At 33.8% G+C, this 16,320-nt stretch overlaps 1 protein-coding gene across 1 annotated transcript; it reads left to right on the top strand.

Moving 5' to 3' along the window:
• Window positions 1-703: 703 nt before the first annotated feature.
• Window positions 704-3,528, top strand: LOC107032120 (caffeoyl-CoA O-methyltransferase 5-like). The gene is made up of 5 exons (XM_015233697.2): window positions 704-843; window positions 1,517-1,596; window positions 1,706-1,850; window positions 2,805-2,936; window positions 3,032-3,528. The coding sequence occupies exons 1-5, from the start codon at window positions 757-759 to the stop codon at window positions 3,323-3,325; spliced, it is 738 nt and encodes a 245-aa protein (XP_015089183.1). The 5' UTR covers window positions 704-756; the 3' UTR covers window positions 3,326-3,528.
• Window positions 3,529-16,320: the final 12,792 nt, after the last annotated feature.

Raw genomic sequence — 16,320 nt, 5'->3', positions numbered from 1 at the left:
GACTAAACATAAAATGAGTAGTATAAATTAGAACAAAGAAAGTAATACTCCATCTGCCTTAATTTATGTGAAATTTTCATTTTTCGAGAATTAAGCAATATAAGTTTTACAGGATGTTTTGCATATGAAATCTTCAATATTTTTGAAATGAAATTTTGTATATTTGAAAACTACATGAAAAGAAATATAAATCAGACTAATTGACAATTTAAAATAGTTAAAAGATATATGAAAAATTACAATCAATGATAGACTTATTTGAATCTCGAAAACAATATATCAAAATGTGTTAGTTATTTTATTTTTAATACAAACAAAGGGTAATAGAACCTCCTCCGCAAAGTCTAAATATCTTCTAATGAATTAATCTTATATTTTCTCTTTTCTTAAATTCTGTGTCAAGTTAAATTAGGTTTTAAAATATTAGAATATCGACCACACTTATACACGAAAGTATTTCTAAATGAAGATCCTTTGCTGGTTTCTTTTACCGAGTCTCTGAAACAAATCAAGCCGTTGAATGAATTCATCTAACGGTTGAGATTCATCCTTAACTACTCAGTGGGACCCATACAAGCATTGACAAAACTCGCCAACCATGAACCCGGTCCATGCATACACGATAATCACAAGGTCCGAATCGAACCGGACTCATTTTGTTCTTATATATATAGGTTTATATAGTCTATAGTTTCTTAACTCAAAAAACACATAGAAAATCCTTTCACAATAAACCAAAAAAAAAGAATCAAAGAAATGGCTGAGAAGAATGGTGAAGTACAGGAAATCAAACACCAAGAGGTTGGCCACAAAAGCCTTTTGCAAAGTGATGCTCTTTATCAGGTATAAATTAATTACCAGATCGAAGAATAATCAGTTGAATAATCTTTATCAAAAAAGTTATACTATGTATTGAATTTTGTTCATATTGTTAACCAAAGTCTTAACTATATTGAAAAGCAGTTTAAGTTCTTATATTTAGACTTCTTCTGTCTCAATTTATATGTTATTTTCTTTTTTGGATGATTTCAATTATATATCTAAAGTTTGATCGCTATTTTAAAATGGATTTTCCATAATATTTATTGATATAAGAAAATTTGCATCTCATAATATTTTTAAATATCTAAATTTTGATTTCAAATTTAGTTTCAGATGTGATCAGTTAAATCAAACGGGTGATTTTCTCATTGATTACGGATATATTAATTACTGCCATAAACTAAAAATTGATAAATCGAATTGCTAATTAACTCTCAGACGATAAGTAGTGAAAATTATCACATAAAGTAAGGCGAACAGATTATTAAGTTTGGTTATTACAAAAGAATAATAGCATATACACCAATATATACAGTTTGGTTATTACAAAAGAATAATAGCATATACACCAATATATACAGTTTGGTTATTACAAAAGAATAATAGCATATACACCAATATAAATTTCTATCGAAACATGAAATCTTAAATTCGCCTCTGACTAATGATTGCTCCGTTTGTATTATATTTATAGTATATACTTGAGACCAGTGTATATCCTAGAGAGCCAGCATCCATGAAAGAACTTAGGGAGGTGACTGCTAAGCATCCATGGTGAGTAATTAATTAAATTTCATACCTAATTATGATACAATTATACATTGTTATTTTTTTTCCGAGTGAATTAATTAATTAATAATCTATATATGTTTGAAATTAACAGGAATCTAATGACAACATCAGCAGATGAAGGTCAGTTTTTGAACATGTTGTTGAAATTGATAAATGCAAAAAATACAATGGAGATTGGAGTATATACTGGCTACTCCCTCCTTGCTACAGCCCTTGCTATCCCCGAAGACGGAAAGGTACGTAACAATTTAACTTTAAAACATGTATATTTTTATTTTAATAAATATTTTTTTGAATTAAATTTCATATTAAGTCAACTAAATATATAAAATGAAGTTAAGTATATTTTTAATTTAATAAATAGTTTTTTTAATTAAATTTCATATTAAGTCAACTAAATATATAAAAAATGATAGTATTTCATGATAGATGTATTAGTTTTTTTTCACTAGTAGATTAGATAAATCCACCATAATTGTCCCAAATAAGAATAAAAGAAGAAAGAAACAAAAGAAAGTTTCTTCTTAGGAATATTGTAGTTGTTATCTTTTTAAAAATATTTTTTCGTTTATAACCTTATTAGGTGGGAGTAGGTAGGGTAAGAATATTATATTGGAGTTAGATATCGTATAAGATTTATAATATGAATACTTAACTACTAATAAGTTACTACATAAATTAAATTATTTTTTAAAACAGAGACATATGCCACTTAATGATAATAAAAGTTACAACTACAATATATATAATATACCCTAACAGAGAAAGGTCAAAAATATCCGTTTTTACCATTTGAATTAATATAAAAGTATCTTTTGTTCACCTTTCGGTTCTCAAATACGCCGATGTTAATATTTTGACTTTAAATATCCTTATTTCTAACGTTCTACACTCATAAGGTAGATGAATGACAATATTATACCTAGTCACATAATTTAAGAGTATTTTAGGTTCTCTTCGTTAACATAATTTTCAATTACTTAATATATGAATAGTTAGAGGTCGAAAGATAAATGGAAGATAGTTGTATATCAATTTGAATAGCTAAGCGGCATTTTAGGCCCTTCTAAAAATAGTTTTTTTTCTTTTTCCTTGGTTTTGTTTCTTTAATAGTTCTATTTACTACTATTTAATTAGTCTCTCCAAGGCATATAACACCATGAACCATTTATTTATATATATTTTTGCAGATATTGGCAATGGATATTAACAGAGAAAATTACGAAATTGGCCTTCCCATAATTGAAAAAGCCGGTGTATCACACAAGATTGATTTTAGAGAAGGCCCTGCTTTGCCCCTTCTTGATCAATTACTTGAAGATGTGAGTTTCATTTCATTTCATTCAAATTTTAACCTTTTTTGTAAAAATAATTAAATTATAATTAGTTATGAACTTTATTGTTAAATTATTTTCAGAAAAACAATCATGGCACATATGATTTCATATTTGTGGATGCTGACAAGGACAACTACATCAACTATCACAAAAGGATTATAGAATTAGTGAAAGTTGGTGGTGTGATTGGGTACGACAACACCCTATGGAATGGGTCTGTGGCTGCACCAGCTGATGCACCAATGAGAAAATACGTAAGGTATTATAGAGACTTTGTATTGGAACTTAACAAAGCCTTAGCAGAAGATCAGAGGGTCGAGATTTGTATGCTTCCTATTGGTGATGGCATTACCCTGTGCCGCCGTATCATCTGATCATTTTACATATTTTTCTGCTTGTCTTCTTTTATTTTAATTCAACTATCAAAAAAAATGTTTTTCTGTTTTTTTTTGGTTATTATTATTGAAAGGAAGAAAGTTACCCTTTTGATTTATGAGTTCATTTTCACTATTTGTAATGATAAAAGAAATTGTATCTCAATGTACTTTTTATAATTACAAGCATTATTGAACATTAAGTTTCTTTTTGAATTATTTATAATTAGATATTTAGTTCTAAAAATGTACATCTGATTAATTTCTTTTTGTATGATAAAACGAAAGAAGCATAAATTATCCTTTCTTTTTATATAAGTTATTATAGTTTAACTATAATTCACTTAAATAAAATTTACAAATAAAATTTGCAAAGTATTATAATAAAAAACTTCCGTAAGTTTTGCGCGAAACCAAAATAAAAAAGAAGAAAGAAATGTTAAATTTATACATTAGGGTCATGATTTAATAGTTGATTCATATATTTTATTCCAATAGGATCATGATTGGGAAGTGCTATACCCTTTCATGAATTTCACTTAAATGATTTTTAATTAATCAAATCAGCATATTTTAAATATGGCATGATTAAAATAATTTTGTTTCATATTTTTTCTTGCTTTCATATAAACGTTAGAAGAATAATTTTTTTTTTTTTATAAAAAAAGTAACTCCATGGGTTTGAATGTTAAAGGTTAATTCATACATAACTTTGTTAGATTACATAGTGCACATAAATATCCACATAGCTTGCTTGATCAAATTTTTAGGAAATAAAAAATGCTTATGTTTTTTTTTGTTAAAGGTCTGAAATATATTCAAATTTTGATCGAAATTGTTGTAACAATATCAAACTTTGAAAAATATCTTTTATCCCATGCACTATTTAATATTGTATTTTAAAAGGTATTTATATGTGTGTTCACATGAACATAAAAAATATTACATAGTTATAAATAGATATGTGTCCATGTGGACACACATATACCTTTCAATTACACTATTAATTAGTGCATAAGGGTAACATGTCCTCCATAAAGTTTGGTGTCGTAACAACAATTTCGGCCAAAGTTAAAGTATTTTTCAAACTTTTTTTTTAAAATAGTACTTGTAAAAGAAAATGAATGTATTTGGTCAAAATTTTAAATAAATAGATGATATCTTTATTTTAATAATATTAGCAGTAGTTTTTAAGTCAAAGAAAAAAAAGTGCTTTCAATTACTGCCTAGTAATAAGCGTAATATGCGTTCAATTTTTTTTTGCTATTCACTTGGCTTTATGAGTGAAAAAAACCTAGCGCCGCCGTTAGCAACCATGACAGTGATGATGGCTGGCGAACAGACTTATGCTAGTTTATTGCACCCTACAACAGGATCTGTGGAATCTTTGCCGCTCAAGCCTATTTCATACTTGCATGGAGAACCTCGTTTAGTTTGGGATCAATCAACAAATGATAGTCAATGAAAATCTCCAATATGCTATGGTTAGAAAATCTTCATATTGGTGGCCTGAGATACAAGAACTACGCAGACTAATCCCAAAACAATGTAGCCTGAAAGGTGAATGCAATAGGGTTATTAACGAATAGTTATGTGCTGATTAAGGCGACCTTATTGGAGGATTTGTTAACTTGTTTTCGAAGTCGATTTTCTACATTAGCCAAAAAAAATGGGACATACCCGATGAGAACAGTAAAGTGGGATACTGCGATAACATGGATCTCATTCCCATCATTACCCCCTATTTTATTTGGGAAAGATATTTTTTCCCCCTTAGATTTGCAGTAGGTAAACCACTACAGGTGGATATAGCGACAAAAATCAAACAAGATCAAGTTGTGCTAGAACAAAGGTGGAAATCGATCTGCTCAAGGAATTTCCAAAGAGAATAAATATAGGGATCAGATAAAATGGGGTGGTGCAGGAGAAGTGGATTGAGATAAAATATGATTATATGCCCAAGTATTGTAAGACTTGTATGATACAAGGACATGATAAACAACAATGCTATGTGGAACATCCATAACTTCATCCATATAGACAGAAGAACATGGAGAGTGCAAGGGAAGGAGAGATGCGAAGAGAACATCTGACCAAACTGAGTCGAAGCAACAAAAAGAATTAAGAATCAATACAATCATGCAAGGGAACATGGCGAAAGATTATGAAAGGAGAAGGGAAGAGGCGAGCAGTGTAGAGAAACTTCAAGAAGAGAGGGCTAAGCAAAAAGACAAATCAGGTTTGGACAAAGGTGGGGGTTCGTACCACAAATAAATTTGAGGCACTCAATGCAGAGGAGGGGACAGAGAGCACTAATCAGGGGAAATTAGAGGAGAAAGGGGGCAATAACTACTCCACAAAACAATGGGGGAGAGTACCTTTACGCCTCCAGCCAAGTCAACTAATTGCTAGAAGAATATGGAGAAAGGGGGAAATATAATGGGAAGGATGAGATCAAAAGAAGCAAATCAAGTTAGCAGGAATACTTCAGTGGACCAAATTGAAGGAACAACAAATACAGTTCATAATGAGGAATCAGACGAAGGAGTGGATACTCCTACGGGGTTACAATTAGTAGTTGCAGGTACTCCAACCCATCTTTTCACAAATGAATACTCGGAGGAGTATGCAAAGAGCAGGCAAGAGTTGGAGGAGGATGAGAAGATGAAAGAAAATGTTCAACAAATCAGCAGGGCTGGGCATTTATCACTAAGGCACGTTAATAGTCTGAGAAGGGTTTAAAGTAAGGCAAATCGATTATACCACTACAGGTTAGAACAAGGAGCAATAAGGAAAGGAGTACACAAATTTATCAATGATTGACAAAATCATATTTTGGAACATAAGGTCAGTCAACACTCAAAAATCATTTGAGCGTTTGCATGACAGAGGACACCATTACAAATATTTAGCGATCTTGGTACCCTTCAGGCAGACAAGTGAGCAGGAAATCTAGATTTTTTTGGGATGAGGAATGTGATAGGAATTGTGTTGGACACTAGTTAGCAACTGACTATAAAATTATTTAAGTATAACACTAGTGTATTGGTGACAACAGTTTATGCTAAGTGTGGCAGTGAGGAGATAAATGACCTTTGGAATGATCTTTTACATTTAGCTGAAGATAATGAACATCCGTGGATAGTAGGAGGTGATTTCAATGTGAATTTAAAGGAAGAAGATAAATTGAGAGGGCTTGCATTTACACAAGCAGAAGCGATAGACTTTGCTCAATTTCCTCAACAACTGTGCAATTGTTGAACTAAAATTTTCAGGGAGCATTTTCACATGGTGGAATGGTATAGTAGAGGAGGAGTGTATTTTCAAGAGGTTATACAGGGTCTTGGTTAATCATGAATTTTAGATCTATACCTTACCAGAGAAGTTCATCATTTAGTGAAATAAGGTCTGGATCATTCTCATTTACATGTAGTTTGCAATACTCTTGAGCAACCTATTGTCAAACCCTTCATGTTCCTCAACTTCTGGACAAAACAAAATAATTTAAGGAGGTGGTTCAACAACGTTAGAAATCGGACAGACATGGAAGCCCATTTATAATGTTTCAGAATGAGCAAAAGAATAGTTATAAAAAGCCTTTGCAAGATGGAGCAAAGAGACTTTTGGTGATGTTTTACAGAGAATTGCAACTTTGGAGGATATAATCAAGGTAAAAGAACTGCAACTTCAAGACCAACCATCTCATAACAACAGAGAAGAATTGAATAAGGTGGAAGCAACGTTAAGGAGGTTTCTAGCTATCGAAGAGGAATACTGGAGACAAAAAGCTGGGATGAAATGGTTTAAAGAAAGGGATAGAAATACAAAGTTGTTTCATTCATATGTCCGGGGCAGGTGAAAAAAGCTTCACATAGAAAGTAATAAGGATATAAGAAGAGTTGAAGTACATGCTAATGATCAGAAGGGAGATGCAGCAACAGTGGGATATTTTCAAAATCAATTCTCAAAGGAGGAATACCATCGGGATTATGGTTTGCTACAACATATTCCGAGATTAATCAGTGAAGAACAGAATGAAGAGATGTTCTAGCTCCCGAGCAAAAAGGAAGTAAGGAAAGTGGTATTCAAGCTAAATGGAGAAAGTTCCTCTGGACCAGATGGCTTTTTGGGGAGTTTTTTCCAACATTGTTGGGAAATCATTGGGGAAGACCTTACAAGATTAGTCAAGGCATTTTTCTGTGGGCAGAAGTTGCCCAAATTTATTACACATACTAATCTAGTATTGATTCCAAAAAGGGAGAAGGTGCAAGAGTTCAAAGATCCGAGGCTTATCAGTCTAAACAACTTCACAAATAAGGTGATCTCAAGAATGTTTCATGAAAGGATAGTGGGTGCATTACCAAATATTATTTCTCAGAATCAAAGTGGTTTTTTAAAGGGATAAGTATAACATAAAAGGTGTTATTGGCTCAGGAAATAATAAGGGACATGCATTTAAGAACAAAGAAGCCAATGTAGTGATAAAGCTAGATATGGCTTCTGGACAAAGGTTCTAAGAAAGTTTGGTTTCTCAGAAGGGGTTATAGATATGATTTGGAGGTCAGCTTCGGGGAATTGGTATTCAATAATGATTAATGGACAGACACATGCCTTTTTCCACTCCACTATATGGCTAAAACAAGGAGACCCACCTTCCCCAACATTATTTGTTATAGCAGCTGAGGTTCTTTCCAGAAGCCTCAACAATCTTAATGAACATGAGCAATTCAAAGGTTTTTGTATGCCGAAGTGGAGCCTTAAGATTAATCACCTAGCTTATGCAGATGACACCATGTTATTTGGGTCAGCAGAGAGACAATCATTGATAAAGATGATGAATGTCTTAAGGGAGTATGAGAGAATTTTGGGACAAATGGTCAATAAAGATAAGATCTTCTTTTATGTTCATGAAAAAACTCCTTCGGTGGTGACTATACAGATGAGGAAGTTGACTGGAATACGGCCTGGAAATTTACCATTTATGTATTTAGTTGTCCAATATATTATGGAAGGAAGAGTAAAAGTTATTTTGAAGGCCTATTATGAAAGGTTGTTGCAAAAATTTTCTCGTGGCACAATAGATTCTTGAGTTTTGGAGGAAAAATCTTACTGATAAATCATGTGCAACAGTCCATGCCAATATACATGTTATCTACTATGATAGCAAATTCATCAGATCTTTGCAAAGTTTTTTTGTGGAAATTGTTCTGGAATTAGAGGAATACATTGGGTCGCATGGTATAAAATGTGTTATCCCAAGAGAGAAGGGGGATAAGTTCAGATCGCTGGCAGATACATCAGATGTCCTATTTGCAAAGCTATAGTGAAATTTTAGAGTTAATACATCTTTGTGGAGCACATTTATGTGGAGCAAGTATGTAAGAAAATCCGTCCCACAATAGCACACACTAGAGGAGAATCATAGGTATGGAGCAAAATGATAAGAATCAGAGAAGAAGTGGAACATGAAATATGGTGGCAACAAAAAGGAGGGACTACTAGTTTTTGTATGGACAATTGGACAAAGCTGGGAGCTTTGTAATTTATCGAACCACAAAGATTGAATGAAAAGGTGGAAGTGAAGGAAATGAGAAATATACCCAGACTTTAGCAAATAATTTCTGAGGACATGGTGGAATATATCATGGAGAACATTAATCATGTGATGGAAGGGGTAGGTAAAGCTTGATGGATGGGTAACTCACAGGGTGAGTTTACTGATAAGTCAACATTTCAAGTATTGAGAAGGAAAAGGGAGGAGCAGGAATGGATGAGCTACATTTGGATAAAGGGTCTCCCCTTTAAGATCTCATTCTTTCTGTGGAGGGTATGAGAAAAAGAATACCTACAGATGTACGAAAGAAGATGAAAGTAAAAATGGTGTCCAAATGCTACTGCTGTGATGTGAGGGAAGAGGAAACAATTCATCATATTTTTCTAACGGCTCCAATAGCTCAACAACTATGGAACCATTTTGCTTCTTGTGCAGGTATAAATATTGAAGGATTACTCTTACAATAGCTGATAACTACCTAGTGGGAATGGCCAACAAAGCATAAATTGAAAAAAAAACTCATTGCAGTGCCAACTATTATAATGTGGGAGCTATGGAAGAGGAGGAATGCTAGAAGACATAGAAGGGAAGTATCATTTATGTAGATGCATAATCAATGTCAACAAACTGTTCAGATGCTATTGAAAGTGAGGTATCCATGAATTAAAGGAGGTGATTAGAATTGGAAAGAGTTGATTACCAGTTTAGATAAGTACAAGCCTACAGTACATTATAAATATATTAGGAGCTAACAAAAAACAGATTGGGTCACATGTAATAATGATGGGGCTTGTAGGGGAAATCCAGGTCAGAGTTCCTATGGATTCAGCATACGGGATAAGAATGGTGATCTGCTTTATGCAAAAGCACAATGCATTGGGGAGGCGACTGATATGGAAGTTGAGATAGTGGGGGTTTGTAAGGCATTGCAATACTGTGAGATAAAAGATTATTCATAACATCATCTTGGAAATGGATTCGTTGGTACTCTTTAACATGATAACAAATTAGTGGAGGATCCCTTGGGCATATTCAGAAAAATGGAAAACATACAAAGGAGCATAACTAGTAGGCAAGTGCATGTCAAACATATTTTTAGAGAAGAAAATAATTTGGCAGATTATTTAGCAAATGCAACACTAGATCAAACAGAAACGGTGCAAGCATACAGTTTCTATGATTTATCAAGCAAAGGAAGAAGAATCATCAAGGCAGAGAGCATAAAATACCATCATTGAGGATAAAAACACGAAGGGTGGCCCAACATAGTAATACAGAGCAAGAATCTACGGATACACATAGGTTTAGATAGTTACAGATTCATTGTTCATTCTACGAAGATAAGATCTAGCTGTGGACAGGACTAAACTACTTCAGCATACAAAAACGACCAAATTAAGGGGTGATGTCGAACCGTATATTTCGATACGACACTGTCTTGATTCAGCAGGCGATGTACCTCAAGCCTTTAAAAGGAGCTCATTGGTTCATCCAAGCAAAAATTCAGTCATACTTATCAAACACCTTCACTGGAATCACAACCAAAAAATGAAAAAGGGAGTCAACATAAGAAGGAAATGGGTAAAAGTAGTATGGTCTTACCTTTGTAAGCTAATCGAATGTCCCTACTTCAAGGATGTTGAATATTCCAGAACTGAAGCACGAGCAATGAAAGGGAGATAGGAGCTGGGAACATGAAGGAGGCAGAGTTCAATCACGAAGAATAGAAGGATTACCTTATTTTGGGGGAAAATGTGTAATTTTGTCTTAGACTTAGTGGCTTTTATTTCCTAATTTGGATTATCAAATTAGTAATGTATTTTGGGATTCTAAGCCCCTCATATTTTAATTGAAGTGAAATAAAAGGACCACTTGTTCAAAATTCAAATGAAAAAAAAAAGAGAAAAAAACCGAATTCTCACGCACAAACTCTCAAACATTACATAATCGTTGATAGCCAAATTATAAGAATAACACTTGAATTACAAAGAGAAGTACTGAAATAACAAGTAACTAAAGATAGAGATAAGAATGAGGATGAGAAGTTAAGACTCTAAAAATTCACTATACACATAACTCTTCTGTCTAACTCCTATTCCTATTTAACTGATTGATAATTGGTTCTGGATCCCATATAAAAAGCTCTAGTATTTTACTCGGCCCAATAATCCCATCTAAATCAGCTTCATTCACCACTTGTAACACATAAGCCCGTACAAAATTGATTTGATTCACAACAATACCCCATCGTGAATAAGAACCTTGTCCTCGGATAAAACAAAACAATATGGTACGCGACCACCAAAGCACGTAGAACACTAAAATTGGTGGTACTTTGGAACATAGATTGTAATATCCTTGAAAATGTTGACAATAATTGCACGGAATAGTTATAAGAATCCCAAGAGCACGTTCTTCTATGTCCACATTATGATATACAACTTGAAGCTGAAACCATACACATGTAACATAGGCCCAAAGAAAGGCATTAGCACTTTCCATTAGTATTCCACATCCGGTTGGATAAAAACAATAATATCTTTCAAGCTCAAGTTTTTTCACATGCCGGATAAAACCATGAAACACGATTATAAACATTGCTCACTCCATGAAATTCTTCATGGACAACTATATGAAATATCAGTGTTTTAAAAGGGAAGGGCGTGAGGTGAGACGTTTTATACAAGGCAAGGCATAAGCCCAAAGACACGGGGTGTAAGTCTTATGGTCTACGGGACGTAGTCTCATGTATATTCAATTTAATAGTTTTATTACTAATAAAATAAACAAAAGTAAACCTTTCAATGATTTTACAATTAAATTTGTATCAATATAATATATAGAAATTATATTATGATTTTTATTTGAGATAAAATAAACACATGCTCCACGGTATCTCTAAGAAAGTCTATATCTAAAGAGTCCATCTAAGCTGAATCAAATCAACCAATTGGATCATCTAAACTGTTTCCCATACAACAGCTCAAATGGGTACATCTAAATACTTTAGTGATAAGTGTTGTTGTAGGAAAATTCTACCAAAGGCAGATTCTGATTCTATCTAGCACCAAAATCAAGCTTACAAGCTCGGAGCATATCCTCCAACACTTAAATTATCCGTTCGGCCTGACCATCTATCTTAGGTTTAAAAGTTGTGTTTATATATAAATGAGTACCCAAACCATATTGTAAGGCCTTTCGAAAATGTAAAGTGAACAAAGAACCTCAATTCTATACACTAGAAGTAGGGACTCCATGGAGTCGTACAATCTAACATATATAATGCTTGTCTAACCTCTCCACTACTTCACCCGAACTGGGATAAAATAGGTTGACTTGGTAAGCCTATATACAACCACCCAAACATCGTCATAACAGCATATGGTGGAAGGAAAACCCGCAATAAAATCCATTTATCCGCTCCCACTTCCAAGTACAAATAGGAATCATCTAAGATATACCTTTAGGTCGTTGGTGCTCACAATTGACCTGTTGGAAAGTCAAGCATCTAGACACAAAATCTGCAATATCCCTCTTTATGCTATACCACCAATATTATTGACAAAGATCATGAAATATCTTCGTCACTCTTGGGGAATTGGAATATCTTGAATAATGGGACGAAGATATTCAAGATATTCCAATTAAACGTACACTAGTTTCAACAAACCCATCTCGGGCACACAAATCTGTAACGACCTGTAAAATGAATAGGTGAAACTAGAGCCTAACTAGTGTACGTTTAATTTGTTGTGGGGTTTCATGTGGTAAGATCTTGTTTTGAGCTATGGTTGAGAGGTTTAAGGGTTATATTTCAAGGTACGACTCCCTAAGGACTACCCTAGGGGTCCTTGAGGAGGACCCAAAAGCCTAACCCCCAAGACCCCAAAGAAATCAAAACTGCCCAAAAATCAAGTGACCTACGGATGGGGACCTTAGGACCGTGGATGGCCTCCGTAGGTCAAGTCTCCCCAAAACATGTTGCATACACGAACCACGGCTTGCCAGCACAGCCCGTGATCCTACCCACGGTCTGTGGGTGGATTCATGTTGTCACTATTGGTTTTTTTGGTTCGACTAGGCTAAGGTAAGGGCTTTTTTCGTTAAAAGTTTTTATGATTTATCAAGTTGAGGTACAATTATTAATATTTATTTAATGTTTTTAAGAGTTTTGAAATTTAAACTCTATTTTAGAATTCATTATTTCAAATCAAAAATTAGAAACCTCCCCTCCCCTAAAAAATTTCTCTCTCTAAAAACCTCCATTGGAGTTGAAGATTCAAGCTTCCAAGCTCAAGATCTCAACTTTCTCAAGTGATTTTTATGTAGTTCTTCCCTAAGAGCTAGTGTTCATCCTTGACTTAGTTTCTTTCAAGGAGCCAATTTCAAAGATGATTTCAAGTCTCCAAAGTTCCTCAAACCCCTAGTTTTCAATCAATTGCATGGTTTTAATTCCAAAATGATTTTAAATGATTTTATATGATGAATTATGGATAGCATGTTGAAATAATTATGAGTTAAGAGGATTTATCCTATGAACTTATGTTTTCCCCTATTTTTCAAAAGTGATTGAATGTGAATTTGGGTTTGATTGATCATGAAGTATATTGAATTGTTTAAAGCTTGTAATGATATGCTCGATTGAATCATTTCACTATTTATGCCTGATTGAAGTATTCTAGGGTTTTTTGGTGACTTGTGGTCATGTCCTTGAAAGTCAAAGTATGAAAGTTTCATGTATGATTATGATGAGAAGTATATGTATGTGAATTCAATGAAGTCTTATGATCTTGTTTCAAATGTAACAATGTTGTGATTGGGTATTATTATCAATTAAATTTTATGAATGGTGATAATATGTGGAAGGTTATTGTCACACACACACACTCATGAATGAAGATTCAATGATCAAGTTAATAATGCCATATTCTCAATTGTACTCTAATGAATGATAATGACATGCTGTGAAAGGACTTTCTCACAATAGGGGAATTCTTAGTTGAAAGACTATTCTCATATTTGAATCTATGAGCTATCTAATGAATGAATGTTGGGGTGGAGATGGGTGATCATCCATGAGTTGAGGCAGAGTATCTAGTAATAATCTAAATATCCCTTTCTAATGAATGTTGGGCTTGAGATGGATCTTCATCCACAAGTTGAGTCGGAGTATCTAGTAACAATATCTTATCCCATAATAATGACTAATGTAATGAATGACAATTACTTTGTGGGGAATAATGCTAAGCACCGAGTGGAAATGGATTGGGATGGATGCTCATCTATGAGTTGAGGCGGGGTATCTAGAATCAATCCGTTGAGATGGATGCTCATCTGTGAGTCGAGGCGGGGTATCTAGTAGCAATCTCCATATCCTATAACTATGTGCCCACATAGGATACTAGCTAGTGGATCCACCTAAAATATAATGGTCCTACCTTAGGCAAGTAGAAATCCCTTATTTGGTGAGGGTTACACTGGGATTCCATAAATTGATCACATGGCCTATGTCGCTTAAGGCTTACCTCCACAAAGAATGTTAATGAACTATGACTTCTAAAGAATGCACTACTTAGTGTGGGTGGTCGTATGGGATGCCATCTATGCATTGCACAAGTAGGCTTTGAGAGTAGTCATAGTGTGTTCCTTTATGTTCTAATGTTAAATGAAATGAATGTGCTTTTAATGAAGCTAATGAATAATGTTGACTTATGTGCTTAATGAGATGATGTATGCTTTACTTGGATTGTAATATGATTTACTTCCTTTTCATGACTTATTGAATATGAATTTTCCTTGTCCATGGTGGCTCCAAAGGAGTACTTAGTGTGAGTAGTATATGAGATGCAACTCATACATTACACGACTTAGGGTTGCCTTAGGTGATGGTCCTAATGTGATGCTATGACTTATGAAATTTTTGTGTCTCTTAGATATGCTACTTAGTATGGATGGTGGTATGAGATGCTATTCATACATTGCACTAATTATAGCTTGAGGGTTACTTGTGGTGAAGGCTTAATGTGAAGAATTGGTTTATATGTTGATTATGCCCAAATTTGAATAAATGACTTGTATGTTGGTTAAGTTTGTATATTATGCCTCTTATTCTTATGTTCATAATATTTCTCAAGAATTGGCATATGCATGAATTTCAAAATAAAATGTCCATTTTAAGCATGTTTTTGCATGGCTATCATACTTAGTACTTAATTGTGCTAACCCATATTTCTCTTATTTTACTATATAATGTAAGTTTTAGCAAGTAATTGAGTCTTCCTATTCCAATCTTGTATTGGGATCCTTCCAGGATAGTGGTATGTCCTCATGGATTCGAGAACAAAGTATTTTCATGTTTTCATATCTTTTATTGTAATAGACTATTTCTAGACTTTTGTCAAGACTATTGATTGTAAAGGGCCATGACTCTATATTCATTTCAAAGACTTGTTTTAGATGGCTATATGAGATGGTAGACTTCCGCTATGTTTTTAAAAACAAGTTTTTCGATTGTATGGTTTTAAATAAAGCTTTTAATTATGCACTATTTTGATTATTTTATGTTATGAATGCTACGAGGGTTGTATGAGGATCTACAGAGTCTAGTACCTCGTGTTACGTCTGATGTGTGGGCTCGGGGCATAAAAAATCCCATCTCTAATCCTCTAGACCCTATCATATAAGGACAACCTCCTCAGCTTCCCTTTTTAACATTTGAAATTCGACACAAATTCTTATCTTAACTGGTTTTAATGGTCTTCTTAACTAAGGAAGAACTGAAATCTACCAAAGTAATTAATCCACTACTCTCTTCAAAAAATTATTTTGGACGAAATTGTTGGCAAGCCTTTGAACAACCCTAACCAATGGTATCTTCTGAACATTGATAGCAACAAGACTCCTCATACTAGATTTTTTCATATTTAAAGCATCGACAATCACGTTGGCCTTTCCTAAATGATACAAAATGGTGATATCATAGTCCTTCTGTAGCTCAAGCCATTTGTGTTGCCTCAAGTTTAGATCCCTCTGGCTGAATATGTACTTAAGATTCTAATGGTCAGTGATGTTCTCATAATGTACCACATACACATAATGCCACCACAACTTAAGCACAAAAAGTACATCAGCCAACTCTAAATCATGAGTAGGATAGTTCTTCTTATGAATCTTCAAGTATCTAGAGACATAGGAGATCACCTTCCATTTCTGCATCATAAATCCCCCAACCAGACTCCAGAAGAATCAAAATAAATAGTTAAGTACACACCCTCCTCATGAAAAGTCACTACAGGAGCCGGAGTCAACAAGGTATTGAGCTTTTAGAAGCTCTCGTCACACTCATAATACCACTAGAGCTCACACTTTATTGAGTTAATCTGGTAAAAGAAGATGCAATAGTTGAGAAGTTCTGAACAAATTGTTTGTAATAGCCTGCAAG

This window comes from Solanum pennellii, chromosome 10, assembly GCF_001406875.1.
Source record: "Solanum pennellii chromosome 10, SPENNV200".
Classification (NCBI taxonomy): domain Eukaryota; kingdom Viridiplantae; phylum Streptophyta; class Magnoliopsida; order Solanales; family Solanaceae; genus Solanum; species Solanum pennellii.
This window is presented reverse-complemented; position numbering and strand designations above follow the sequence as displayed.

What these genes read in the sequence shown, in the direction of transcription:
- LOC107032120 (XM_015233697.2), top strand. Translation starts at nt 757, where the DNA reads ATGGCTGAGAAGAATGGTGAAGTACAGGAAATCAAACACCAAGAGGTT. An exon ending in GTGACTGCTAAGCATCCATG is followed by an intron (nt 1,597 to 1,705) that starts GTGAGTAATTAA and finishes TGAAATTAACAG; the next exon opens with GAATCTAATGACAACATCAG. An exon ending in TTGATCAATTACTTGAAGAT is followed by an intron (nt 2,937 to 3,031) that starts GTGAGTTTCATT and finishes AATTATTTTCAG; the next exon opens with AAAAACAATCATGGCACATA.